Consider the following 27224-nt stretch of genomic DNA (forward strand, 5'->3'; position numbering starts at 1 on the left):
GCCTCCCCGCTCTCCTAACGCCTCTGCTTAGGAAACTTTCTAGTTAAAGAAATGTGTGCAGAGAGGTGAGGTCATTAAAAGCTCCTTCGAATGGGGCAAACTGCCTCCCTCCTGAGCTCACAGCACAGGTTATCCCAAAGGAGCCCAAGATGCAGGGAGAGGGGTCAATATTTACAATGGACCAAACTCCAAGATTCCAACAGGACTCATCCATTTATTGATATTACTATTAAGCCACTTCCCAGCAGTGTGACTGCCATAACAAGAACAGGACTCGGTTTCTAAAGGCAATAAAATAACAAGGACATCACGGACAAAGTATTGGAACACTCCTCGTAGGGAACTGGCTTTTCCTCTCCAGCCAGAGGACCCAGGTGCCAGGCGCCACTCCCGAGCACTCGGTCCTGGTCCCGAACAGAGGCACATCTTTATGTATCTCGGCCCTCATGCCGGATGCTTTCCCCGCCCTGATCTGATCTTCTCAGTTCATCTGGATAAACCCGCTGTGCTTCCTGTCCATGAAGTGAGGCGCTCCCCAAAGAGGGATCCAAAGTCTGGTGATGAAACAGCTGGCACCAAAGAGCTGGTTCTGCTTCCTCCTCACCAAGTAAATACGCACTTTATTTTTTTTAAGGAAAGAAAAGTCTTAAAAATATATGGCACTAGAGTGTAAAACTATACAACCGTATCCAGTGAAAATTCCAGGCAGCTTGCGGCCTGTGGCGCACCACGTCCCTCAGATGTAGAGCTGATGGGAGGCCAGGGTGTCCATGAATGGTCGCACCAGGTTGTCCGTGGAGAAGTAAAAGATGAGCCCAAACGTGATGGAGATGGGGAGGGCGGGCAACGCCTTCTTGAAGACAGCAAGCAGCAGGAGGGTCAGACACAAGCCCTGCAGGACACGGAGGGGAGGGTGAGCGTGGTGATCCCTGGCGTGGACGGGAGCTGTGAGTCATGGTCTAGTCCCTGGGCGCAGAAGCTTGTTCGAGGACCAGTCGGACAACGGCGCTAGACACCCCATTATCTTCCCCGGTCCTCCCACAGCTCTTGAGGTGTTGAGGGCAGAAGTTCTCCCCCCCGTTGGATCACCCCACCTGTTAGTGAGTGAACCAGAAGGCAGGCCTCCCGACTCCTGGCGCAGTGCTGTGCCCCCAGGTCGTGCTGCCTCCCCTGTCTGGCTAGAGTGGTCACATGGGATGGTAAGATGCCCTCAGGGAACATGTATTTATATGAGAGCTAGGTGGGCTCAACTGAAATGGCAGTGAGGTTCTCAGCAGCTGGCACCAAGGGAATCAGAGCTGCCAGCCAACCTGCCCCTGGGAAGCAGGTGTGGGGGCTGCCCATCCTCCCCTGACCTGGCTGATGCAGGCAGTGGTCCAGGTGAGTACAGGGAACCAGGGTGCCTTCTCTATCCTTGGGGGCAGCAGGGCTCAGGTCAGGCAGTCTGGTGGTGGAGCAGCCTAGGTCGATCATCCCCCATCCCTGATGTACTTGTGGGCAAAAGCAAAATCTTCTGGACACTAGAGCATCAACTTTAACCATGCCATGCCCAGGGTTTTCACCAAGGGGCAGACACCAAGCGCACAACTCAGACACTCCACCTCCTCTAACGTGACAGGGAAATCTCTGAGATGAAGTCACGGCAGGACATCTCCCCATTATGTGTATTTGGCCAGGTTAACTGACTATGGGGCCTGCACATTTCACTGCTGCAATTCACAGTAACAGGGCCAGCCCTAGTGCCCCAGATTCAGACCCTGTGGTGTCTCAGTGGCATGGAGGAGAGGAAAACACGGTCCTCACTAGCTTTGTGCCCACAGGCAAGGCCCTTAAGCAATTTTCTTTTCTGCAAATCTGATGTCATCACAACCACCTCAAGGGTATCATCACTGCACAAAGCTGTCAGCTGGGTCCCCGGCCTGGAGGCTGTATGCTCAGCCACGCTGAGGCCAGTGCTCTCCTCACCCTCCCCTGCACTGTCCTCCGCAGGCTGGAGCCCACCTAGGGGCGAGCACACCTCCTGTGAGCCTCGGTCTCAAGCTGACCCTTCCAGCCCCGCTCCCTGGTCTTGTCCCTCAGAGGGAAGAGAAGAAATGAAAAATCCCCAGGGATCCTGGGACCCGCCCCCACCACAATGAGGACTCTGGGGGCCCCACCACCAGGGGGCAGTCAGACACATCCCCAGCCACTCACAATGAGGATGGCCACGAAGCAGGCCAGCGTGGTATTCCAGTCCCCGCTGCCCGTGGCCGCCGCCTTGCCCACCAGCACACTGTAGAAGATGAAGTCCCCGAGGCCAAGCTTCACACCCCCTGTATGAGGAGAGACAGTGAACCCGTGCTGAGGAGGCGTGCACGGAATGGAAAAAGAAGAGAAACCCTGGTCCAGAAGGCCCAGCCAGTCTGCCCAGCCCAGCCCACCTGGCCTCTAGAAGCTGCCATGTGGACTGGGGACAAGGACAGCTGCCTCCCCAAATCAGTGGCCAGTGGGAAAGCAGGGGACACCTGTGAACTGGGTGACTTACAACCTGGGCAGAGAAAAGCGGGCAGTTCTGAAACTCAGGTAAAACCGGTGTTGGGCACTCAGTGAGTAAAGAACAAATAGGAATGCATGGCCTGGGGCTGGGCACTGCTGTACAATTTAGTATGAAGTCTGAATTACAAATTTTTACGGAATTTAATTTCAGTGCATTCAAAAGCACATATAACACCAAGACAGAGGTCCTCTGAAGACCCTTTCACCTTACGATAGGTAAATATAACTGGGAATTAGTCTACCCATTACTGATCAGAAAATTAGAGCTTCCAAAATGCTCTCGGGTTTGTTTTCTTTAGTGCAATGGTCCCTGACACTTATTTATAGGATAACTTTGCTCACTGTAGACAATAAAAATGGTTATGCAATAAACATAAACCATGGAGACCCACGTCCCCTGCCCTTCCAGCCCTGCAGGTGTCCCTCCCGCTCCTGGCCCCAGCGTCCATCCTTCCCCCACCAGGTCCAATCCATCAGCATCACTTCCTCTTGGATCCCAACTCCTCCCCTTTAGCTGGTTCCTTCTCAGAGCCTAACAAACAGGTTCCAGTCTTGCCATCCTAGAAAGACAGCTCTTCCTGTCCTGGGCCCTTGCTCCTGGCTTTCATGTGCTGGCTCCCCTTCCTTATCACTCCTTCTTCCATCAGGACTCTGAAAAAAAACCCTGCACTCATCTCCCAGTCACCTTGGAAACCTAGAGGCACCAGGTCCCATGTCCTGACCAATGCTCTCTGGTCCCCAGGGGACACCTGCAGTCCTCACACCACCTGCGGCACCCATCTGCCTCTGGCTACGCCTCAGGGTCCTCCAGTGCACCTTCCCTTCCTCTGTAAATGTCACCGACCCTGACCCTGCACCCTCCCTGGCTACTCTTCTCGGGCCTCATTTTGACAACATGTACATGCTGATGGCTCCAACGTGTCAAACCCTGAGCTCTTCCCTGGCTCTGGTGCCTGCTGGTATGTCCCTCCAGATGCCCTGCAGCCCCCACCCCCTCCCACATGGATGCTCTCCTGAGTAAGTGTGGTAAGCCACACCACCTTCCCGGTGGACCCCTCCACACCGTCCTTGGCCTAGTCCTGACAGTCATCCCTTCTCAGCCCATGGTGCTGCCTTGTTTCTCTACCCCCGGACAACAAGAGGGGGTAACGTGTCCTGCCCCCAAAGAGAGGACACAGGAAACACGTGCTGGGGGCCCTCTCACATGCTCTGTGTTTCTTCATTTGGCTGGTCCTGAGTTGCATCTCTTATAATAGAACTAATTTTGGCTGAGTGCTGTGGCTCAGACCTATAATGCCAGTACTCTGGGAGACCAAGGCATATGGATGGCTTGAGCCCAGGAGTTCGAGACCAGCCCGGGCAACAAGTCAAAACCTTGTCTCTATTAAAAATATAAAAATGAACCAAGTGTGGTAGCATGTGCCTGTATCCCAGCTACTCAGGAGGCTGAGGTAGGAGATCACTTGAACCCAGGAAGTCAAAGTTGCAGTGAGCCACGATCGTGCTACTGCACTCCAGCCTGGGCGACAGAGCGAGAACCTGTCTCCAAAACAAAATGACAACAATGACAAAAACAAACAAACAAACAAACAAAAACCAACCAAACAAAAAAAAAAAAACACTGCAATTTTAAGTGTAGTGCTTTCCTGAGTTCTGTGAGTCATTCTAGCAAGTTATTGAACCTAAGGGGATCATGCAGCCCTAAATTTGCAGCCAGTCAGAAGCACAAGTGGCATCTAGACCCTCCAGAGCTTGTGGCTGGTGTCTGGAGGGAGGCCGGTCCTGTGGGCCCCGTGGGATCTGTGCTAACTCCTGCTCTGCAGCACACCACTTGGCCTTGGAATAAACATCTCCCACAAGCCTGCCTGGGGGTGTGCACCTGCTCCTCCTTCCAGACCCACCGCAGAGCGATCTTAGCTTGCCCCTCCCGCGTCACTGGAGTCCTGTATGCCAGGCCACTGTTACCAGGTTGCTCCCATAAGGCACCTCTCAAGGCAGGGGCTGTTACGACACCGCAGCATCTCCCTGCTCCAGGCTGCCGCCTGGCACGCTGCAGTGGGCGGGCACTGGGTATTGGGCAGGCACTGGGTATTGGGCAGGCACCGTGTACTGACGCCAGGATGAACCCCTATCTCAGTGTGTCTCCAGGCCTGTCTGCAAGGCCCTCCCACACTTCTGCTCTCTGCATCCCGCTCCAGCTTCCTCTGACTCCTGAGTCTGCCTGTTAGGAAATGCTCCCCACCCTGTGCTCCTCTCCTCTAGGGACTGCTGTGACTCAACCTTCAGAGCTCAGCTCAGCAGTTATTTCCTCAGGTGACTTTCTCTAATTCCTGTCAACCAGGTCAAGAAGCCCCATGGCATGCTCTCCTGCCCCCATGGCCTGCTTCACAGTCCCTGGCTTCTGCAGTCTGCGTGATTACTGCCCACATCTCCTTAGTCTGCAGGTCCCACTAGGGCTGGGCCTCACCCAGCACAGCACGGGCACATGGTCCACACTCAATACACGCCAGACAACTACATGGGGTCTGCTGAGAAGACCTCAGCGCTGCAGATATCTCCTACTTCCACAGAGATGCCTCCGATGGGAAAAGGGGCCCCTCCCCTCACGCCCTCCTCCACCCAGGCTGCAGGGAGCCTCCACCCTCCGTCTTCACTCCTGCCCCGGGCTGAAGCAGGCCGTGTGAACATGGGCACCTTACTTTCCTCCTCTTCCTCCAGTTCCTCCCCTGGGTAGCCAGTCAGGGGAGGCTCAAAGACTTCTGGGTATGAAGGCTCCCCAAAACTGTCATAGGAGTCTTCTTCTGGGTGTCCAGGAAGAGAAGATGACCATCATTGCCATGAGGAGGGGACAACAAGGGAGACAGACAAGAGCTGGTCAGAGTGGTCCCTGGGAACAAAGCTCCAGGAAGGGGTCCCCTTGAGCACCAGTGCCTGATGCCAGGGCTTCCCCTCCCCTGCCCCACCCATGCCCAGCAGAACGAAGCAACAGAGGTTGGCAGAGGACCAAGGGTCCAACACTCGCTGAATCTTCAAGCCCCATGTGTCCGGCTGGTTTTCAAAGGACCTTTCCCTCTGCTCCTCCTGAACTCATGCCTCTCAGAGAGGCCAGGCCGGGCAGAGCTGGGTGCAGGTAGGGAGCTGCCCCCCAGTGATGAGAGGCTGTTAGCTCCCCTGGATACTCACCCATCTCCGGGTCATAGGGGAGCTGGAGGGCACCCTGAGAGGAGGGGTCCAGCTTCGCCATGCCGACCGTCCACACCATGGCGGCTGGGGGAGGGGAAAAGGTTCACGCCTCAGGCGGTGCTAACAGTGGCTGCCTGCAGGGCCTGGGGGACGTGACCAGTCTGCGTCCCAGAAAGCCTGCACAGGACCCTCCATCCCGCCATCCTGCAGGTATCTGTTCATGCTCCATTGTTAGGAGGCCGTTGTGGGAGGGGTCCGGAGTCACTCCCTCTTGACTCCTGCATTTGTCTATTCTGTTACTGTTTGTCTCCCCTCCTAGAGCGTAAGAAGAACCAGATCTATCAGAGCCAGGACCTCACTGTTCACGGGTGAATTCCCAGAGCCCTGGGACACTCACAACAGTCCTAGCACAGACTTTCCATACATGGTCTTTGCTCATCCTTGGAATGTGCCTGGAATGTGCTTTCCCGTGGGGCCGCGCTGCGGGTGATTCTCCTCTACTGCTCGATTCCTCAGCTGCATGGAGATACCTAGCACTCTGTAGCTGTTCCATAAACTCTTTCCCAGGCCACCCTGCAGAAACCACAGCTCCAGAAATTCAGGCCCTATTTAAGCTCTGCCATTAACAAACCGAGGGCATCACAATCCCAGGGCTGTGAGCTCCATGAGGCCTGGGACCCTGTGGTCTTCTTTCCTGCTGGGTCCCTCAGTGCCTAGCACAGTGCCTGTCACAAAGTAGGGACTTGATGTGCTTTTGCTGACTGCATGTGTAAGTCCAAATCTCTACACACTGACCCCGAGGCCAGGGGCCATCCCGTGTGCCTTCCCTTCAGTTAGGGTTAATGCCAATCAGCCACGCTGCTGTCAAGGAAGCCCAGGAGCTCCTTGCTCCCCGACCCCCTGCCCTGAAGAATCCCTCTCCAAAGTCCCTTCTCAAGAGCCTGGGGAGCTGAGGTGTGGCTGCGGGCTCACAGGAATGCAACCTGCACCACAGCATGCCACTGTGCCACTGGAGGATGAACGGGATGAAGTCAGGGGCTGCGCCACATCCTAGCAGACGCCTGCTTCCTGTCCTACGTTTCTAAGCTTCTTACTGTGGTAATAGCAAGATACTACCCTCCCTGGTTTCTGAAAGTGGAGATCCTCCAGGGATCACCAAGGCCAGCTCCTCCTCTTTGCTCAGGGAAAGGGTGAGCATCTCCTAGTCAACTCTGAAAGCCACGGCCAGGAAGCAGGCCCTTGTCCCCCCATAGGCTGCCTGCTGACCCTGAGTCAGGTAGAGGCACGGAGGGACCACTCACATGAGTATATCAGGGCAGGGAATATGGGCTCGTTTCTCTCCTGGGCAGTTTCTACCAGCATTCTCAGAGGCCCTTTGGGACACAGCACAGCCACGAGATCTGGGAAAACAGAGACATCCTTGTCAAGTTATCCCCAAACAGCCCCCTGAAGAAGAGCCAGCCCTGTAGCACAGGAGCCCTGGGTGGAGCTCTCAGAGCATGCCTTGCTTCTGGGCTGGCATCCCAAACTCTCAATCTCCAGTCACAACTTAGAGCAGGCCCTGGTGTGAGCCAGAGTAGGGCCTCACAGGCAACTGCAAGCATGGAGGAGCTGTGCACCCGAGACGTGGTGGCCAGGCTGGGGAATCCCACTTCTCTTAAGCCTCAAATTCCTTAACCTTAAAATGAAGTAACAATACTGGCAATGATAATCATGGTAGTATCAAATAGCAGCTAACATTTGTGGTTATGTATAGGCACTGTGCCCAAAAGACTGTCTTGATAAATCACTTACAGTGTGCCCAGTGCTTAACAGTGCACTTGCTCAATCAGCATATTGATAATAATGGAAAATGAGGGCCGGGCGCGGTGGCTCACGCCTGTAATCCCAGCACTTTGGGAGGCCGAGGTGGGCCGATCACAAGGTCAGGAGTTCGAGATCTGCCTGGCCAACATGGTGAAACCCCATCTCTACTAAAAATACAAAAATTAGCCCAGTGTGATGGCACACGCCTGTAATCCTATCTACTCGGGAGGCTGAGACAGGAGAATCGCTTGAACACGGGAGGCAGAGGTTGCAGTCAGCCGAGATGGCGCCACTGCACTCCAGCCTGGGCGACAGAGAGAGCAAGACTCCATCTCAAAAAAAAAAAAAAAAGAAAGAAAAAAAAAGGCAAATGAGGAGCTCAGTGACTACCGTGTTTTATCTAGATCACCAGGAGTGTTCCCGAAATAGTGGACCCCCCTATGTTTTACAAAGGTGACTCTCAGGAGGGAGCCCACCCAGGCCTCTGCAGGAAGGGAATCAAGTCCTTCAGCACCTGCCCTCCTTGTGCAGCACTGGGGACAATTTGGCTCCGGACATCGCCCCCGCTGCCCTCACCAGCTTTGCTGCCCGCCTACCGTACACAGAGATGGCGCCCAGGATGACCCACGCGGACCACTCTGGGAGGTACTTGATGAACACCAAGGCCATGAGTGCACTGATCATGATGAGGTAGGCCTGCTGCAGCACCAGGGGGCCCTTCCAGTGGATACACACCATGCCCACCGCCCCGAAGTTCCAGACAGTCAGCAAAAGGGTGGGGTAGTCCATGGCCACATTGTAGGTCTTCAGCACTTCCCTGCAGGAGCAAGGAGCCTGTGAGTGGGACTCAGTGGAGACATTACAGTCTAGCAGTTTACCACCATTCAGTCCCAACCTGGCCCTCCTTACTAACATTTCCTTCCCCAACCTTCACTGTCCTTACAATTTACCATTTGCGACATTTTCTAGAACAAGGTGGGGATGTTTGGAACAGGTCACAGAAAAGTGTATAGGCATGACCTGGAAGACCCTGTGCACATGAAAAGGTCCTTGGGAAGGTGTTTTCTCTTGTCCCTCCAGTCCCTTTGGGCCCCTGGGTCAGGATGATATCCCAAATCAAGGGGCAATAGAACAGATACTTTTTCCCACAAACCAGGAAGTACCCAGGCCTAGCCCAAAAATTAGAATGTAAATTTTGTGGAATTTCTATCCCCCTGGGGTTCACAGAGCGCCTTCTCCATGAAGGGTTTGTTTTAAATCAGGAACGAGACAGAAACGTGGGGTCCACCATGCAGCCCCACTTCTACTCCCCTGTGTCAAGGCCATGAGAGAGGGCCATGAAGGCCTGGATTCCAGAACGGCTGGCACTGGGGAACACTGGAGCTCGATGGTCACCTTTCCCTGCCCAGGTCCTCATGCCCATGTCCACTTGTGCCGCATGGAGAGGGGCTCCCAGTGCTGTTCGTCTACCACTTACCCAAGGTAGATATAGGTGAAGAGGAACAGCAGCATCAGCGAAGACATAATCAACCAGCCATGGATGAACTAGACAATAGAAATGGCACGATCACAAGGTATCCCCAAGTGCCACAAATCCTAAGGCCCCCAGGATCCTGGGACTGATACCGAAGCCTGAATGCTCTTTGTTAGGCTACTTCATGCCTACGTTGGAAGGGATCAGGTGGCCACCTTACAGATACAGAGGGCACAGAAATCCAAGGAGTTCCCCTCAGGTCACCTTGCAGTGTGTGCAGACAAGACTCCCTCAGGTCTGTTGGCATAGCCTTGCAGTCTCCCCCAACTCTACTCGTTCCGTTAGAAAGGTAAGGCTGGGTGTCTTCTACTTGCCAGGCACTGTTCTAGGTTCTGAAGCCAAGGCTAGCAAAGTCTCTGCCCATGGGCATTGTGTTCCAGTGTAAGGGGAGTTAGATGACATATAGACAAATTTATAGTATATTAGCAAGTAATGATGAGGGCCATGAAGAAAAAAATGTTAGCAGGATACAGTGACAGGAGACTCACTGGGGTGCTATTTTAGATAGGGTGGCCTCAACAGAGAACCCGGGAAGTCCCCTCCCACCCTTGGGACCTACAAACAGGTCCTCAGAAAGACCTGTTCCTGTCTCCTGGCCAAGCATCGGAGAGTGAAGGACAAGAGGGGGCTGATCCTAATCCAGTCCCTTAGCTGGCCATCAGCAGGACAGTGATATGACTTCCCATCAGCCTCACCCCTGAGGACCAACTCATCAGTCACCAGCTCAACCCACTGGGACCTCAGCTTGGCCCTGGTCTACCTGGAGTGAAAGCAGCCTCCACGGCCATGCTGTATGCACAGCCAAAAGGGGAAAGGGCTGCCTCTGGGACGTGCCGACCCTCTTCCTCCCAGCCACCACCTGGCCGCCCGGGCCACCATCATCTGCCTGTGTTGCGGAACCTCCAAGGAAGCCCTACTGGACAGATGGCTGAGCCCCTCTTCACAGCCTCTGGGACTGGCCACCAGACACCTACTGCCCTCAGTGGTGCCAGCACTTCACATCTGCCATGCAATTTCTAGCTTGACCTCATGCAATCTGTATCCTCTGCTCCAAACCAGCAGCCCTCCACCCTGCTTCCCACCATCTGCCAACCTCCCAGTGGCAATGTTCAAACCCTGCCTTGTCACAGTTACACAGGTAATTGTTACTTATTTTATTATTATTTTTTTTAGAGACAGGGACTTACTACATCGCCCAGGCTAGACTTGAACTCCTGGGGTCAGGCGATCCTCCCGCCTCAGTCTCCCGAGTAGTTGGGACCACAGGCATGCACCACCATGCCCAGCTGGTACTCATTACTTATTGATAAGCTTCAGCTCAGGACATGTCCTGCAGCCCCTCCCATGGCCTTCCCCCCTGCTGCCCCCACTGGAACGGGGCTCAGCTCCCTCCCTGCACTGCCCCTGTCCCATCCCTCTAGCCTGGGCACTCTGTACCACTATCTACCTGCTCCATGGATGGCAGCTGCCTGAACAAAAAATGTTGTGAGGCACCTGTGTGTAAACAGTTTTAAAATAGGTAATGCCCAGCTTAATCACCTTTCCATCTTTAGTGGTTCAACCCCTTCCCTGGGAGAAAAGCCTGAAGCCGCTGTCTAAAAGCTTATGGCATCTTTGGAGACAGGCAGTGCCCATAATTCTGGCCAGATGGGATCTGCCCTTCCACTACTCCCTGGGGCTACTTAGCAGCTATAGGCAGCTACAACCCAAAAGTCTCCCAGGGCTGGAAGACCTCAGCATGGCATCTGCACATCCTTGCACGAAAAGGAAAAGGAAAACTAAAAATAAATCTTCAGGGGAAGTATTGGGGTGAGAGGAGCCTAAAATAGAACTTCAGAAAGAGAAGCTAAACAAAATTAACTTCGAACTATGAGAAATGATGCTTGGAACACTGCAATGAGGAACTCAAGTGGGATAATGTGCAAATTTAAAAGAAAACAGGCTGGGTGCAATGACTCACACATGTAATCCCAGAACTTTGGGAGGCCAAGGTGGGAGGATCACTTGAGTCCAGGAATTTGAGACCAGCCTGGGCAACACTGTGAGATCTAGCCTCCACAAAAAAAAAATTTAAAAATTAGCCAAGTATGGTGGTGCACACCTGTAGTCCTAGCTACTTGAGAGGCTGGGCGGGAGAACTTCTTGAGCCCAGGAGGTTGAGGCTGCAGTGAGTCATGATCGAACCACTGCACTCCAGGCTGGGCAATGGAGTAAGACCACGTTTCAAGAAAAAGAAAATAAATAAAAATAAAAGACAACAGTATTAGGTCATCCATGGTGGGAGACAGGATGGGGTGGGAAGGAGTACAAAAACTCTGGGTCTATTTTCCTCTGATTTCTGTTTTTTAAAGGTGGCTGTTTCACAGGCTCTGCCACCATGGTGTGGGGCAGACAGGGAGAGAGACGGGTGGGTGGAGGGCAGGGCCAGGGGCTCACCTTGTAGCAGCGGTACTTGTAGAGCACCACCAAGAAGATGGTCATAACCACGATGACGCTGATCATGATGAGGGTGTTGAGAACAGAGTTGAGGAGGCGCTGGCCCACCGAGGGCGTGTCCTCAGTGAATGGCGTGTAGATGCTGAGGGAGGAGGCAAAGGGCTGACGCTCCCAGCCCTGCCTGCTCCTCAAGGCTCCCCACCTTGAGTGATTCTGGACCTGCTAGGGGAGGTGCCTGGGATGCCCATACCACCCACGTGCTGCCCTGATGGAGTGCAGGCACCACCCCCGTGAGCAGTTCCTGTCCTCCAGCTCATTTCCTGGCACCCTGACCACAGACCTGTGGCTCTCAGCCTGCCACCTGGGCCCAGTGCCGCAGTGAGGATGAGGGCTAGATGACCTCCCCACTGCCCTCCCCACCCCCACAGGGATTAAAGGCTCCCTAGGCGCTTCTCTCACCCATCCAATTCTCATTCCGCCACCCACCCACACCTCTCCACCAGCTCCACCCAGCCTAGCAGCCCTCCACCTGCTACTACCCTACCCCCACCCGCTGGAGCAACTGCTGCCCTTGCAGTTCATAAGCTCAGGAAGCAGAGACAGGAAGCAATTCACCCAAACCTCACTCTTCCCAGCCTGGACTGCTGCAAACAAACTGCTGGCTGCATTCTCTCCATGCTTCCACCTCTGCTGCGCTGAATCCCCCGCACACTGTAAGCTTCCTGAGGATGGGACTCTACTTTTTTAATTTTTTTAAAAAAATTTGAGACAGGGTCTCACTCTGTTGCCGAGGCTGGAGTACAGTGGCGCAATCATGGCTCACTGCAGCCTTGACTTCTGGGCTCCGGTGTTCTTCCACCTCAGCCTCCCAAGTAGCTGAGACTACAGATGTGTCTCACCACACCTGGCTAATTTTTGTATTTTTTGTAGAGACAGGGTCTCACCACATTTCCCAGGCTAGTCTCAAACTCCTGGGCTCAAATAATCCTCTCGCCTCAGTCTCCCGAAGTGCTGGGATTACAGGCATGAGACACTACACCTGGCCTTATTCCTTTCTTTAAAAGGAACAAAAAAACAAACCAACACGCACAAAATGAAACAAAAATTCCCGAAATTAAAAAAAACAATGTTTATAGAAGGTGCTTAGCAGTGAGCACCACAGAAAGGGGAGGGGGAAGAAGTGGAGGAAGCTTCTCATTTTTCGACGCTGCTGCCTCTGCATGTATTTTACTAAAATAAACTAAAGGCTTTATAAGTCTTTCTCACAAGGCTGGAAGTGAGCTGAGAAATATCTGGTCCAACCATCTTGTTTCACATTCAAGGAAGCAGAGACCCAGAGAGGAAGTGATTTGTTTGCGGTCACAAAGGAATGGGTGGCACAGCCGCGCGCAGGATCTAGGACTAGGAACAGGGAGCCCAGTGCTTTGCAGCAAGAGTTTGATTTCTGCGGCAGGATCCAGCTTGCTTGAGCACTCACCTGCAGCAGACACTCTTCAAAGCCTTTCACTCGTATTAACTCACTTAATTCTCCCAGTAACTGCGTTATTAACCCATTATACAGACAAGGAAACTGAGGCATAGGGACATTAACAGCATGCCCAAGTAGGTCACAATCCAGGAGGCAGTGAGCCAGGCCATGAACCTGGGCGGTTCTTCATCCCTGCTCTTTACCACTGCTGGTGTGGAGCAGTAGATGCAGTGACCAACACAGGCTGCTGCCCCCCGACAACTCAGCCCTCACCCCACCCTGTGCCCCCCAAGCCCCCAACTCACAGCTGTCCATTCTTCTCCGTGTAGAAGCGCACAGACTTGATGGTGGCTACCACCACGATCATGCACAGAGTGACCGGCACAAACAGCATGATCACGTGCTTTGCCCCGTACTTGAGGGTCAGCTCTTCCTCCAGGCCTGGAGGCCGCCCGGGAACCCCACTACACACGTAGCGGTCAGGGTCCTCCTCACCGTCCTCCTCGTTCTCCTGGCTTCTCTGTGGGAAACCACATCGTGAGGGCCACGGAATGTCCCCTACGGCAGCCTATCTGTGTAATGCATGGATTTTTGGAACCAGAAATGAGAAGTTTGAATGTTGTTTTCCAGATATAAGGAGCAGTCTATGAGCTGCTAGGGCATATGAAAAGTTTATGAGGACAAGAGTAGAGAAGATTTGGAGCTGGATGAGGCACCACAAATGAAGGAAGGTAGGCTGCTATGGTCTGCAGGCCCAAGACTAAATGGTTAATGAATTTGGAACACATCAAAAGATCTTTCCCCTTCCTAATACAGGGACTCAGGAGGTCACTCAATTCTGTTCACGTGGCCATGCTGATATGGGAGGAGACAGGCCAGGAGATAGAAGGAAAACAGAGACTAAACATTTTTGGTTGACAAATCACTAGCTAGAGGAGTCAGTGCAAAGGACACTCTCTTTGAGTGTGACTAAGATACTGGGAATTTGCAGAGGAAGAAATTACTTTGAATTTTCTGCCCCACAGAATCAAGCATGTAAATTTGCAGCTCTGAACTAGAGAGGCTAAACGGGCATTAAGCATCTGAGAAGACGCAGGCTCTGGTAAGATGGGCAGGCACAAATCAGGAGGTAGCAAGGGAGGGCAGGACACCTGCCAGACACTGGCACAAACCGATCTGTGAGAACTGTGGCAAGTCAGGGTCATGGGCTGCCTTGCTAATGAGGTGAACAGCTAAAGAAAAAGCCAAATGAAACAAAAACCAAAAATTAGCTTCAGTACCGGTTCTCTGCAGAGAGAGTCCCAATCTAGCCATTCAGCCAAGAAAGGAAAGGAAGACTATTCATGAACAGAAACTGAAACGACTAAAATGTACAAAACTTCCCAGAGATAACAAACTAACAAGAAAAGGCTGAGGAGTGGCTGAGCAGTGGCCTTGAGCTGGTGTGATTTCACTCAGAGCTTAGGGACGATGGTTCTGTTCTCAAGGAGAACATGGAGAAGTGAGCTCAAATTTCAGCAAGAGGGATTAAGACTGGCTGCAAGAAAACAATCCACACAGAGACATTTTTTAATTCTATAATGGGCAAAATAGAGAACAGGATTCAGGCAAATTCAGATGTTTTGCTCTGATCGGGAGAGAAAGGACAAAACTAAGTGGCTCTCCCAAGGATATTCTACTCTTTCTAACGTTATAATCTCCTCCCCTGGGGGCCGGATGATCACAGTGCAGCCCAAATATCCCCAGCTCAAAAGTCAACTGTGCATCAGGCAGACTCCTCTCAGTTACCATGTCTGGCCATCTGCCAAAAAATGCTTCCCCTGCTACCATCCTAAGCTTCTGCATTACCTGTCCTAGCACCCAGGCATCCAAATAAACTCTCCTACTACAGTGGAAACAGTGACCTGCATGAGAAAGGTAAACCTAAGGGGGCAGAGTGGACAGCATCCTTCAGCTCACTGCCAAGTCCATCTCCGGCTGTGAATGCGCAGAGTCCTATGAAGCCCTGCAGACGGAAGGTCTACCATGGCCAGCCACCCACCCTTTTGGCCAATCCTCATCATTACTTCCCTTCTCCCTCCCGCATCAGGGAATGAACATCTGGTTTTCATCTGTAAGGTATAGGAGCCCCAGGGACCTGTTTCAAGGCCCCCAGCTGCTGGTGGGACCTACCCACTGGGCAATGTTCTCTCCGTCCTCTGGTCCCTGCCTGCCCTCCTGGCAGGAGCGCGGTGTGGGGCTCTCGGCTGACATTAGGGATGTCCGCTCATCACACACTTCTTCCTCGCTGTCAGAGGCCATGAATGTGAGCATAGCCCTGCCTCCGGAAGTACCTGGAAAAAGGAGCACAAGGACCTTGTTCCACTTTCCTGTGAGACAAAGGCAGAGGAGGGCTCTGGGGGTGGCTGGAGGTGACCTGGAAACCTGGACACAAGTCCTGCTCCACAAGCGTCCAAGAGATGCCTGTCAATCAAACGACTGCCATAGAACAAAAGGCCTTGAAAGCTGCCATGGAGGCAGCAGTGGCCTTGCCTGGGGCTGGCCTGAGGTTACTCACATCCCGTGGGGCAAAACCCACAGCCATGAAAGTCAGGGCAGCTCCAAACTGTCAGTGTGCTCATTCGTTCAATCAGCAAACATCTGTGGTGCATCTGTTATGCACCAAAGATCATGCTGGGCTCTGAGGATATAAAGATGAGTAAGAAACACCCTTGTCCTAAAACAAAACAAAACAAAAAAATCATCTAATGTGACAAATCATACGATCCAGGTGTGTGATGGTAGGTGCAGAAGCACAAAAGTGGAATCAAATCTCAGAGATCAGGAATGTTTTCTAGAGAAGAGCCTATCTGATGGAGACTGGTTTTCCCAGGAGGAGGGAAGGGCAGAAGCACAGAAAATGTTCCAGTGAGGGCCTCACACTGTGGGGCGGGCAGTGGAGATGAGCAGGGTCTCAGGCACCATGTTAAGGAGACACACATCACCCTGAGGACAATCGTGACAGACAAGATCTGAACTGGGTTCATAAAAGTCAGTTTGGCCACTGGCCAGGGAGGGAAAGTGATCCCCAGAGATGACTGTGGCAGGTGAGGAGGACCGAGGACAGCAGCAGGATAGATGCAAGTGAGAGCAGAGTCCAGAAGAGGTCAGGAGGTCAAGGGCAGGACCTGACACAAGAGAGAAAACAGAGTCTAGAATGGCAGCCAGGTGGGGACTAAGACAGGGAAGACCGGAGAAGAGAGTCTCGGGAAAGACTGTGAATTTTACCCTTTGAGTGTCTATTGGATAAAATGGGGAAGCTGTCTGGGAGGCGTCTGAGGACCAGGTCTCCTGAGGTTAGAAGTGGAGACCTAAACCACGGGAGCAGGCGTGTGGGGTGGGGAAGTGCCACTGAGGGTGTGACCCAGGGGAAGGCCAAGGCCAAGGGGACCACAAGAGGGAAGCCTGCCCCCGCAAAACAGTGCTGACTGGGGTTTCTACACAGTAGTACCAAGTGGGGGACCCAGTGTACCAAAATCTACACATGCAGGATTCCGGGCTGGGAAGAGCTCCAAACAACGCCTGGCAAATCTGACTATTCTTGCCAACATCCCAGACGGGGACAGAGGCTGAGTTATCGCTGTCTAGAGACCCTCAGGGCTGAGCTTCACACCCTGGGCAAGGACAGCAGGTGTGCTCTCTGCTGAAAGTTCGTCTCCAAGTAAGTCGCCCCACAATATGTGTGATTTTTATTTTTATTTTTATTTTTAGAGACAGGGTCTCACTGGTCACTTAGACTGGAGTACAGTGGTGCAATCATAGCTCACTGCAGCCTCGAACTCCTGGGCTCAAGCAATTCTCCCGCCTCAGCCTCCTCAGTAGCTAGGGCTGCAGATGTACGCCACCACACTAGGCTAATTTTTAAAATATTTCGTAGAAATGAGGGTCTCACTTTGTTGCCCAGGCTAGTCTCAAACCCCTGGCCTCAAGTGATCCTCCTGCCTCAGCCTCCCAAAGCACTGGGATTACAGTGTGTGAACAACTACACCCAGTTATATGTGGTTTTTAAACAAAGCAGGCAGGTTCCTTCCAAGTCAGCCAATTTCAATCCCCTTAACAAGACTTGTGGCTGCCCTTCCTTCTGAAGACAGCGACCCTGGCTGTCGCCTGGATTATTCCCACAGGGACTTTAACTTCATCCCCAAACAAGAGGCACAGGCAAAACCTGCCTCTGCTCACCTCCATCACAGGGATTTCAACATGAACAAACTCCCCAGCCTGAAGCACCTTTTGTTTAGGATAGATAAGACAAGTAAAGGAGTAACAACAGCAGGAAGCAAAGCCAGCTAAAAGCCAGGAGGGAGGTGACAAGGACAATGCACCCGAGAGTTAGAAGGGGACAGAGTCTACCAGTTGTCAGGAATAGATGCCTCAGATCACAAGAAATTAGAAGGACATGAAGCTGCAAAGGTTAGGAATATTTCACCAGGCAGAGTTTGGAGGAGGGGGCTCATTCTGGAAAGAGGTAACCACTTAAGTAAACATATGAGTTAGGAACATAACATGGCCTATCCTGATAATATCAAGCAATTGGATGTGGCTGAAATGTGGGGACCTGGTAGGATGGGCCATCCAGGGAGGAGTTTGGTGCCTGATGGAGGTGTAAGAGCTTAATGCAGCAGAGGAGAGCCCCCAAAGGTTTCTGACCAGGAGAAAGATGTGAACTGAAGTGAACTTTACAAAAGCAGCCTTTACGAAAGAGGTGTGGGCCCTCCTCCCTCTTCACTCAGAGTCGCCTCAAACTAGGCCCCGGGGCCGCAGGGAAGTTCTGGGAATCAGCAAAACCCATACAAATGGAGCACAGCCTCACAACCCCAAAGAGCTGCAAGACGTTGGAAAGTTCTTGGCTTTAGTTCCTTCATCATCTATGGAAATGAGAGAAATTATCAGGCAGAAATGCAGGAGAAGGGCCGGGTATGGTGGCTCGGCTTACACCTGTAATCCCAATGGTTTGGGAGGCGGAGGCAGACGGATCGCTTGAGCCCAGGAGTTCAAGACCAGCCTGAGTAACATGGCAAAACCCCATCTCTACAGAAATAAATTAATTAATTAATTAAATTGAAGAGAAGAAACTTCAAGATCCTCCTTTGGCTCAGCCTCACTAGATAAATCCTAAACAGACTCCTGCCTGGAAGCAGGGTTTCCCTCACTATCCACTCTGGCAATAGGGAACTCACTGACTCAAAAAGGGGCACCAAAACAAAGAGCTGCTGCATTTTCTCAAGCTAAATCATAACATTCTGTCTGGAGCAGTGTGCTGGATGGGCTACGAGACTGTACAGGTGGCTCTCTTAATACCCCCTTTTCTAGCATGACAGTTTTGTTTTGGGTGTGAACGTACAGGGAAGCTACGATCTCCTCCCTCTGTTCTTCCTATGCCTCTCAAGCTCCTGTGACTTATCTCTGCTATGACTGGAGGAGCAGTTCTGGGAGTCCCTGTACCTAAAAAACCACAGGCTGCAGCCCCTAAGGACAGAGGGCAGGCTCACCCTTCAGACCCACAAGAGCTGTAGCATTCAGAAGATAGGCTCCCAAATAGCAACGCACAACAAAAATGGATAAGCAGAGAGCAAAGTTACCTGCTTAAAGGAGAAAGGGAGCTGATGGGTGGGTGAAGACGGAGAAGCAGGGGACCCAGGATCAAGTAGAATCAGGTCCTTCCAATTCCCTTCTCCATTCAGTTGCCAACCACTAATAAGACACTCCCTGGGGCTGGGTGCGGTGCTCACGTCTATAATCCCGCACTTTGGGAGGCTGAGGTGGGCAGATCACCCAAGGTTAGGAGTTCAAGACCAGCTAGCCAAGATGGGGAAACCCCGTCTCTAATAAAAATACAAAAATTAGCCGGGCATGGTGGCAGGTACCTATAATCCCAGCTACTGAGAAGGCTGTAGCAAGAGAATCGCTTGAACCCAGGAGGCAGAGGCTGCAGTGAGCTGAGATCGCACCACTGCACTCCAGCCTGGGCGACAGAGTTGAGACTCTGTCTCAAAAAAAAAAAAAAAAAAAAAAAAAAAAAGGCCATCCCTGGAAAGCAGTTCTGTGAGCAGAAGTTCCCTGACATGTGTGATAGTCATGCTGGGGAGGGTGGGGTTAAAGGACCATAGCCTTTCCATGTGACACTGTGCTAGACAGGAAAGAGGCACCTGGTGACCACTGCCATCGTCATCCACACTCGCCGACTGCCTGCCCTGTGCCCAGGCCTGGTCTCATCAAGAACTGACAGCTCTTCAGAAAGAAACAAGGGAAAACTACAAAATCTGCTTTCTCACCCACAAACGTCATTCATACACGCGGCCTCCTCACCAGAAAACAAGTGCTCCCTGAGCAGGCTGCTTCCCTCATTCCACTTTCAAACATTCCTCCAAGGCCTCCCCTCAAGCTGCCCACAACAATGAGGCCTGCCCACAACAATGAGGACCAAGACTTCAAGAAAGTAGGGAAGGAGGGAGCTGTCATTAAGGAATAATCAGGGAAGAGCTAGTCTCAGCTGTCACAGCAAGGGCACCCTCTAATCACAACCCTCCTAGCCTGGTGGGGTGGGGGTAACAGGTGGGAGGCACCAACTTAGGAAAGGCTGAATCCCTTAGGATCACTGTTTCTCAAAGGTGGCCCAGGCCACTGGGAGCTGGTGGAGATGGACCGGCACCTGCTGAGCCCTTACCTGGCACTAAACATCATGACCCCGGAGCAAGGCGCTACTATTCTTCCCCATGGCACCAATGAGGAAACAGAGGCTCAAAAAGTAATTAGCTCAAGGTTACCCTTGGATCTAGATAGTCTGTGTCTGGGCTCTTTACCACTCTGCTAGGCTGCTTATTAAAAATGCAGATCTCCAAGCTCCATCCTCACCCAGTGTCAGGGATCTGCATTCAGGATGGTCGGCCCCCAGGTGATTCTCAGCCAGTGTCTGACTTTTCCTGGCACTGCCTCTGCTTTATAATCACACGACCAGGCTGGGGCCCTAGCTCAGCAAGGTGAGTGTACTTCACCCACCCACCTTCGCCCCCCGACTGGTTGGCACTACTTGATTGCCAAATGGGACAATGAGACAATGAACACTTTCTCCTGGATATCTACAGTCTGGTCAGAGACCAACTAGGGAGGAAGAGGAGTGGAAAATGCAGACCAGCAGAGCGGCATGGGGAGAAGAGAACTCTTGGGCTGAAAAAGGCCTAAAACAATGCCTGCTGCGGAAGAGAGTGTGGAAAAACTGGGTCTCAGTCACTACCTGGACAAACTGCACTGGCCTTACTGAAAGGAGTAAGAATCAACACTTTAAACACAGCACACCTTTTGATCCTGAAATGCTACTTCTCAGAATTTGTCCTAAGAAAATATAAAGTATTTATACAAACATATGTGTTAACTGTAAAAAAAAAAAAAAAAAAAGTGAAACTGACCAAAATGTCTCTCTACTATGATGTATTTCCCTGATGGAGACTGTTACAGGACCACCAAAAATCTTATTTCAAATATTTAATAACCTGAACAATGACAAGATGTTAAATTTAACAGAACATAAAACTTTACAAACCTCATCATCTGAATGTCCTTATAAAATGTATGTATATGAAGGACTGGAAATATTACAAAACATTAAAGGTGATTATGTTTGCATGGTGGAACCGAGAGTGGTTATTTTCTTTATATTTTTCTGCATTTCCCTAAGTCTCTATAATAAACACAGACTGTATCTGTAGGGTTTTTTTTTTAGCCCATTAATTCTTTAAAGGAAAACAACGAGCATCAACATTTAGAGATTTTCCTCTACGTCTGCCCCTCCCAGATCCCCTCTCATTGGCCAGGAGTAGCAGATGGGAGCCAAAGCTGTGACGTTTTTTCATTTGTCCCTCAGCCCCTCTGATTTACCTAGCTCCTAAAGGAAAACAGAGCATCTGGGATGGACTTCTGCTTCCCTCTGAATTCCTAAGGGCCTGCTTTGCAAACCACCTAAGTCTGCTCTGAAGCCTGCTGGTGCTCTGAAATCCTTGGAGGGAAAAATTACCACCCAAATGTGTGCAGATAAACAACCTGCTAGATGTTTGTCCACATGAGGGTGCCGGTGACGCAAAGAACTCTCCCCAGAGGCTGACTCATGGGCAGGTGGGGGTGGAGCTGGGTGATGTCAAATCTCATCAACCACACAGCAACCAGCTTTCCCCATCTCCCACCCCCTGTACCCCGTTCTCTAGAAAAGTGGCAGGAAAATGCAGAGGGGCAGAAGAAAGTGTCCAGCGTACAGACTACGTTCTGGAAAGCCTTCTGACAAGGAAGTGCTGAGGCTGATAGCTGCTTTGGATTAGGATGCAAAATCAAACATCCAAAAAGCCACTGCACATTCCCATTAATCAGCTGAATAGGATCAAACTGCTGAATTAGCCAAACCAAGGGAGTCTGACCTAGAGAATCTCCCCAGCCACGCTTGTGTCAGCAGTTCCTGCAATTATTATGGAAACCCAATGACCCAATTTCCTTGACCTTCTTTTCATTACAGAGAAATGTAAATGCTTTGGCCTTAACATTTAAGGCCAATAGAACTAGGTAAGAAATGGATTTCAAAACGCTACAGCAAACCTCCATGGAAATCTGCCTCCATGGAGAAAATCCTAATGGAAAAAGCGGGTTCAAAAGCGGATTGGGAGTCACTGCACTTACCACAAACACTGGGGGCCGCAAAAAGGTTTGGATCCTGGACAACTGGTTCTTCTTCCCAGCAGGTTAGATGAACAATAACGATCCCTGGCTTTCAAAGAGGGAGGCGCTGGTTTTTAACACATCACTTTCTATGGTCACACAGCTCCGTCACATCACTCTTCTGATGTCTGAGAAGTCCCACAGTCCTCCCTTAAAATAAGGAAGAAATTTTTAAGGCCAGTTGATACCCGGACAAACGCCCATGGCTGCCCTGCTCACCTTTCTCCCCCTGGCCCTGGGTACCCGACTATGTATTTGGTCCAACTGACCATCCATCTGTCCATCCATCTCAGCCCATATAGTAACACATACCACTTGGGGATGGTTCTCCCTGGCCTAAGCCAGAGCTGGGGCCTGAGTCTCAAAGGGAAGTGAGGTACTGCCCTACCACCCTCCCAGACCACAGGCCCCAGAGGCCCTCTGATGGGGCCTCCTGAACTCTGGGCCAGGCTCTAGACTTACCTCTAACAGCCCTGTCCCACTCAGAAGTGCCTGGGGCCCAGGCAGAGTTCTCTCATTTCCTGAAGCAGCCAGGGAAAAGGGTGGTTTGTGGAGAAGTGGGAGAGGGAGCCCCTAGCATGACGCCCTAGAGTAGGCTCCAGAAACACATTTATTTTTAAACAAGCAGCAGCAAGTCAGTGGTCAAAAGCAGAGGCTTGGAGACTGACAGGGTTCGGATCGCCTGCCTGTGTGATTTGAACCACATATTCCCTGGCTGAGAGGCCTCAGACAGTCTAATCTGACACAGCTCATTTCCTCTGCTGTAAAAAGCAGAACAGGCATACCTTGCAAAATTACCGTAAAACCTAGAGATAACCTGTAAAGTGTCCAGCACACAGTAGGCATTCAATAAGTGGTAGTTATAAAGAAGATGAAACGGAGGAGGGACACAGTGAGAGAGGACACAGAAGCCTGTTGATGTGCCTCTTGGAAAGTGACGGATCTGCTGAACCACCAGACACATGAACTGGCTTCAAAGGCCAGGCCCCAGAGATCAAGTTTCCATTCCTGGCGCGGCCCCGGGCCCTATGGCCACGTAAACATATTATGAAATGAAAGGGCATATCCATAAGACAATGTCAGAGCTGGCAAGGACCTTAAAGGCCACCAATGCCACCTAGTCAGCTCCCTGTATTATAATTGAGGAAAACTGAAGCCTAGAGGGGCAAAAGTAATCAGTTAATGTCCCATGGCCAAAAGCCACAGTTACAACTCAAGTCTCCAAACTGCCCATCAAGGAGCTCTTCCCAGTCCACTCAGCACTTGTGAGAGTCACGTACCCAGTGGCCAGGGTTTGGTCATACAGGTAGCCCCACCACACATCACGTAGGCTTTCTGTGAGCACACTTACAAGGCACATGCCTTCACCATGGGCAGGTATGTGTCAAGAAATGCTCCCTAATCACCAGCTCATCTGCCACCTCAAAACTCTCAAGTCTCTCTCCTGCCACGACCCCAACTCCTGCCCCTATGGCTCACTCTGCTCTCTCTCTGCTACTTGCCCAGGTAGGTTTGGCTCCTTTGGAGGGAGTGCCCACATATGGGCATGGGGAGGACACAGGGCACTGCTTCTCTGGGATAAAAGGGAGGGTGGGAAAGCATCCTGCTGTGGGACTGGTAGGATAAATAATTCAAATGCTCTACACACCCACCAAATCTGCTTTTCCACGAGTACTCAACAAAAGGAAAATTCTGAAGGCATAACAGAAAAAACAGGATACAAAAGCTTCACCTACGGTTCCCTCCCTCTATTGTTTTAATAGATAAATATGCATATGTGAACAGTGTGGAAGGAAATGCATGTTAAGAGTGGTTATCTCAGCCAGGAGGAATGGCTCATGCTTGTAATACCAGCACTTTGGGAGGCCGAGGTGGGCGGATCACCCGAGGTCAGGAGTTTGAGACCAGCCTGGCCAACATAGTGAAACTCCGTCTCTAATAAAAACACAGAAATTAGCTGGGAGTGGTGGCGTGCGCCTGTAATCCCAGCTACCCAGGAGGCTGAGGCAGGAGCATTGCTGGAACCCGGGAAGCAGAGGCTGCAGTGAGCCAAGATCACACCACTGCACTCCAGCCTGGGAAACAAGAGCAAAACTCCATCTCAAGAGAAAAAAAAAAACCAAATTCCTGAGTTTTCTAGAATAAACGTGTATTACTTTTATTTAAAAAAGAGTCCAATAAGTTTCTGGTTAAGGTATAGCAGAACAGAGGGCACCCTTTGAATTGTTCTTCCCCTGTTCTAGAATTTTCACAAAGGTGAACAAGCAGCCCATTCTCCCAGTCAATGAAGAGGCTCTCAAGAAATGATCCCCCTCACTGACATGTGGTCTTTCCTGAGGACTGATGTGAAAACATTCCTTTTTTTTTTTTTTTTTGAGATGGAGTCTCACTCTTGTTGTCCAGGCTGGGGTGCAATGGCGCGATCTCGGCCAACTGCAGCCTCCGCCTCCCAGGTTCAAGCGATTCTCCTGCCTCAGCCTCCTGAGTAGCTGGGCATGTACCACCATACCCAGCTAATTTTGTATTTTTAGTAGAGATGGGGTTTCTCCATGTTGGTCAGGCTGGTCTCGAACTCCCGACCTCAGGTGATCTACCCACCTCAGCCTCCCAAAGTGCTGGGATTACAGGCGTGAGCCACAGTACCCAGCCTGAAATCATTCTTTTCTCCAGACATTAACATGATGCTCATCCTATCTCCAGGCTTGGAGCCCAGTGAAAAATGTTCGTCTCGGGGCCTCTCAGCCTCACCCCCCGCTTTTCTACAGCTGTGGCAGCTGGGAATAGAACAGGTGGGAATACTTGCGGAAACATTTGCTGTCTTATCAGTCCCCAACTAAACAGTGTCCAAAAGTCAAAGCAACAGCTGAAAACCTGCCAGAGATATTTTCATTAGACACACTGCATGTGACCTACACATACTGCTTTGGTTTCTGTAAAAAAATTTTGTTTGTCAGGAAGTTGCTCATGGGAACTCCACGAAACTTTCCCAGCAGTAGTGGAGAGACATGGGTAGGAGTTGAATGCAGGAACCTCCTGTGCAAAAACTCAAAAGATAAAGACGGTGTAGCCAGCTATGTTCAAATCCTGGTGCTTAAAGCACTGAAGCCACATAACTGGACTAGCTGCTTAACTCCCTGAACTTGTTTCCTCTTCTGTAAAAAGTAATAAACTATTTCAGTGCCATTGAAATTCTTAAGATCATAAATTCTAAGATTCTGTACAAGATGGCTTTTTATTGTATATGACCAACTCATAAACGAGATATGTGGCATTATCAACATCGATAACAGAGAAAGGCCAAAGTAGGCAAGAGGCAAACCCCCGTGGGGGGACGGTGAGCAGCCAGGGAGGGGAGACAGGTGTGACACTATGCACCACACCTCCAGGCACCCCAGCAGCAGCCCCTAGCCCTTGCTCCTCCTCCTCCTTGCTGCTCTTTCAAATAGACAGGAACAAGCCACTCACTTCCCACAAGTGAACAGGCTGGACTCAAGACTTGGCACATGGGCACTTCAACACCAAAGGGTACAGTTTTCCCCAAAAACCTGATACAACATCCATCCCACTTCAAAGCAACATCCCCCCAAGCCCTCACTCCAGCCTCTGCCCTGGAACCCAAGGCTCAACCTGGGCGTCCTGGGGACGCAGCTCTGAGCTGGGGCCAGGAACCAGGCCCCTTCTGCACCTGCACCAGTCACTGCCTGCCCACAACCACATTCAGCAGAGAAGAGCCTGAGGCTCACACACCTGAAGCAGCTTATCCCGAGCGTCCAATTACCGCCAAAGGTCTTGGCTGAAGGCCTTGGAGGCTCAGGTGTCTGCAGAATTGGCTACAGAGGCATCAGGGGCCTCCTTACTGGAAGATGGGGTCGGTCCTAATCAAGTTACTCCATAGAGTTTAGTCTGCAATCGTCTCTTTGGGATGCTCTCAGGTTCTCCATCTGCAAATAGGGATGCAGTTACTTCACTCAACACCGTTCATACCTAAGGGAATACTTATCAAGCCAATAAACACGGGTGAGGTCTGCTCGGGGGGATGTACAGCAGATCTAGAAGCCAGGACACTGGGGTCGAAGCCTGGCTCTGCTATATCCTACCTGGGCGACCTTGGGAAAAGTCACTTTAGCTCTGTGGCCTCAGCTTCTTCATCAGTAAAATTCGGAGTGGGGACTAGCTTCTGTCTCAGGTTCCTTCAGTTCCAGAAGCTTGCTTCTGGCTGCCTCCTCACAGCTGCAAATGCCTGATAAAACAGCCAAACACCGCTGCTAACAGAAACCGGCTCTAGGCTTGAGCCTGCGGCCCTGCGGCCCTGCCCTCACGTGCGGGCAGAGCCCCCGCGCGCCTCCTTTCTGGGGAAAGCATGCCCAGGGCCGGGTGCTGGAGGCCGGATGGACTCTGCGCAACGGAGGTCTCAGGCAAGAGAGAGGAAGAACAAAACGCCCCCGCCCTGCTACACGCCTCAGAGACCCACGTGCACGGCTCCTTTAAACGCACCGGCCCTTTAACAGCTCGCGCCGCGCCCACCCCCAGCTGGGGCTCGGGGGCAGGCGGGCGCGGGGAAGTGGAGACGCAGTGAGGCCAGAGGCCTGAGGGCAGCTTCCCGCGATCCTTCCACCACCCAGTTCCGGGCTGGCCCAGCAGCTGCCTGCCGGGCACTCTCCTCTCTCCGCCCCCGCGCTGGCCGCAGAAGCCAGAAGCACTGCGCACGCAGGGGCCGCAGCCCCACAGCCGGGGAAGGGACCGCAGCTAGGGGCGTGCGGAGGGCAGGGCCGGGCCCTCAGGGCGCAGCCCCACCTCGGACCCTCAACGCCGCGGGCGACAGGGCCCTGGCCTGGGCACCCCCAGCACCGCCTGCTCACCTGCTCCACCGCCGCGCTCCAGTGGAGTTTACGCAGCTGGCGGAGCGCCCAGCTGGACCCGGCGCCGGCCCAGGCCCCGCCCCGCGCCCGCCCAGGCCCCGCCCGGTGGGCGACGCCACGTTCTCTCGTTAACTGGCGCCCCACTTGGAGCCCCGGGCGCGCGGGGAGGGTGCCCTTCAAGCCGCTCGGATGACGGGATCATCCCGACGTCGAAACTGGGCAATGACCTTAGAAGGAGTGGAGGCCGGGCCTGTCATCTTCCTGTGGGCCTGGCAGCAGCGTGGGGCCGTAGAACATACGCTTCGAGGACACTCTTCCTTGTAGTTTTAGGTGCACATCCTCTCCTCCTCCCGGTTGTTCTCACATTAAAGGAGCACTAGTGGCCCGATGTGAGGTAACACCATGAGAATTTTCCTAGTCTGTTCCCTAGAGCGCTTCAGAGCCACCAGGAGCTCTGGATAAAATTGAACAGGGATGAAATTGCTGCCTGACCTGAGAATTGGCCTACGGGGTTGTGATTCCAGGATTTGGGGTCTGTGGGATAAGTTGAAATTGTCAATAATTTGTCGTTGTCTGAGTAGTTTTACTTTTTTTTTTTTAACTGAAGGTGAAATTCACACAACATAAAATTTACCATAAAGTGGTCATTTCGGTGGCATTTAGTGAA

General features: G+C 52.0%; 1 protein-coding gene across 6 annotated transcripts; it reads right to left on the reverse strand.

The window, feature by feature from the left end:
- Positions 1-194: 194 nt before the first annotated feature.
- On the reverse strand, positions 195-26648 carry PSEN2 (presenilin 2). 6 transcript variants are annotated; one of them, XM_009186268.3, is made up of 14 exons: positions 26558-26648; positions 25796-25938; positions 25446-25639; positions 21660-21848; positions 15135-15295; positions 13268-13482; positions 11495-11636; positions 9002-9069; positions 8121-8341; positions 7020-7118; positions 5719-5802; positions 5235-5336; positions 2194-2312; positions 195-892 (listed from the first exon to the last, which is right to left on the reverse strand). In XM_009186268.3, the coding sequence occupies exons 5-14, from the start codon at positions 15273-15275 to the stop codon at positions 737-739; spliced, it is 1347 nt and encodes a 448-aa protein (XP_009184532.1). In that variant the 5' UTR covers positions 15276-15295; positions 21660-21848; positions 25446-25639; positions 25796-25938; positions 26558-26648; the 3' UTR covers positions 195-736. The 6 variants fall into 6 exon arrangements, with proteins under 6 accessions (XP_009184532.1, XP_009184543.1, XP_003893076.1 ...); XM_009186279.3 differs by lacking the exon at positions 25446-25639 and having other exon boundaries at positions 5235-5333; XM_003893027.4 differs by lacking the exon at positions 25446-25639.
- Positions 26649-27224: the final 576 nt, after the last annotated feature.

This window comes from Papio anubis, chromosome 1 (assembly GCF_008728515.1).
Source record: "Papio anubis isolate 15944 chromosome 1, Panubis1.0, whole genome shotgun sequence".
Classification (NCBI taxonomy): domain Eukaryota; kingdom Metazoa; phylum Chordata; class Mammalia; order Primates; family Cercopithecidae; genus Papio; species Papio anubis.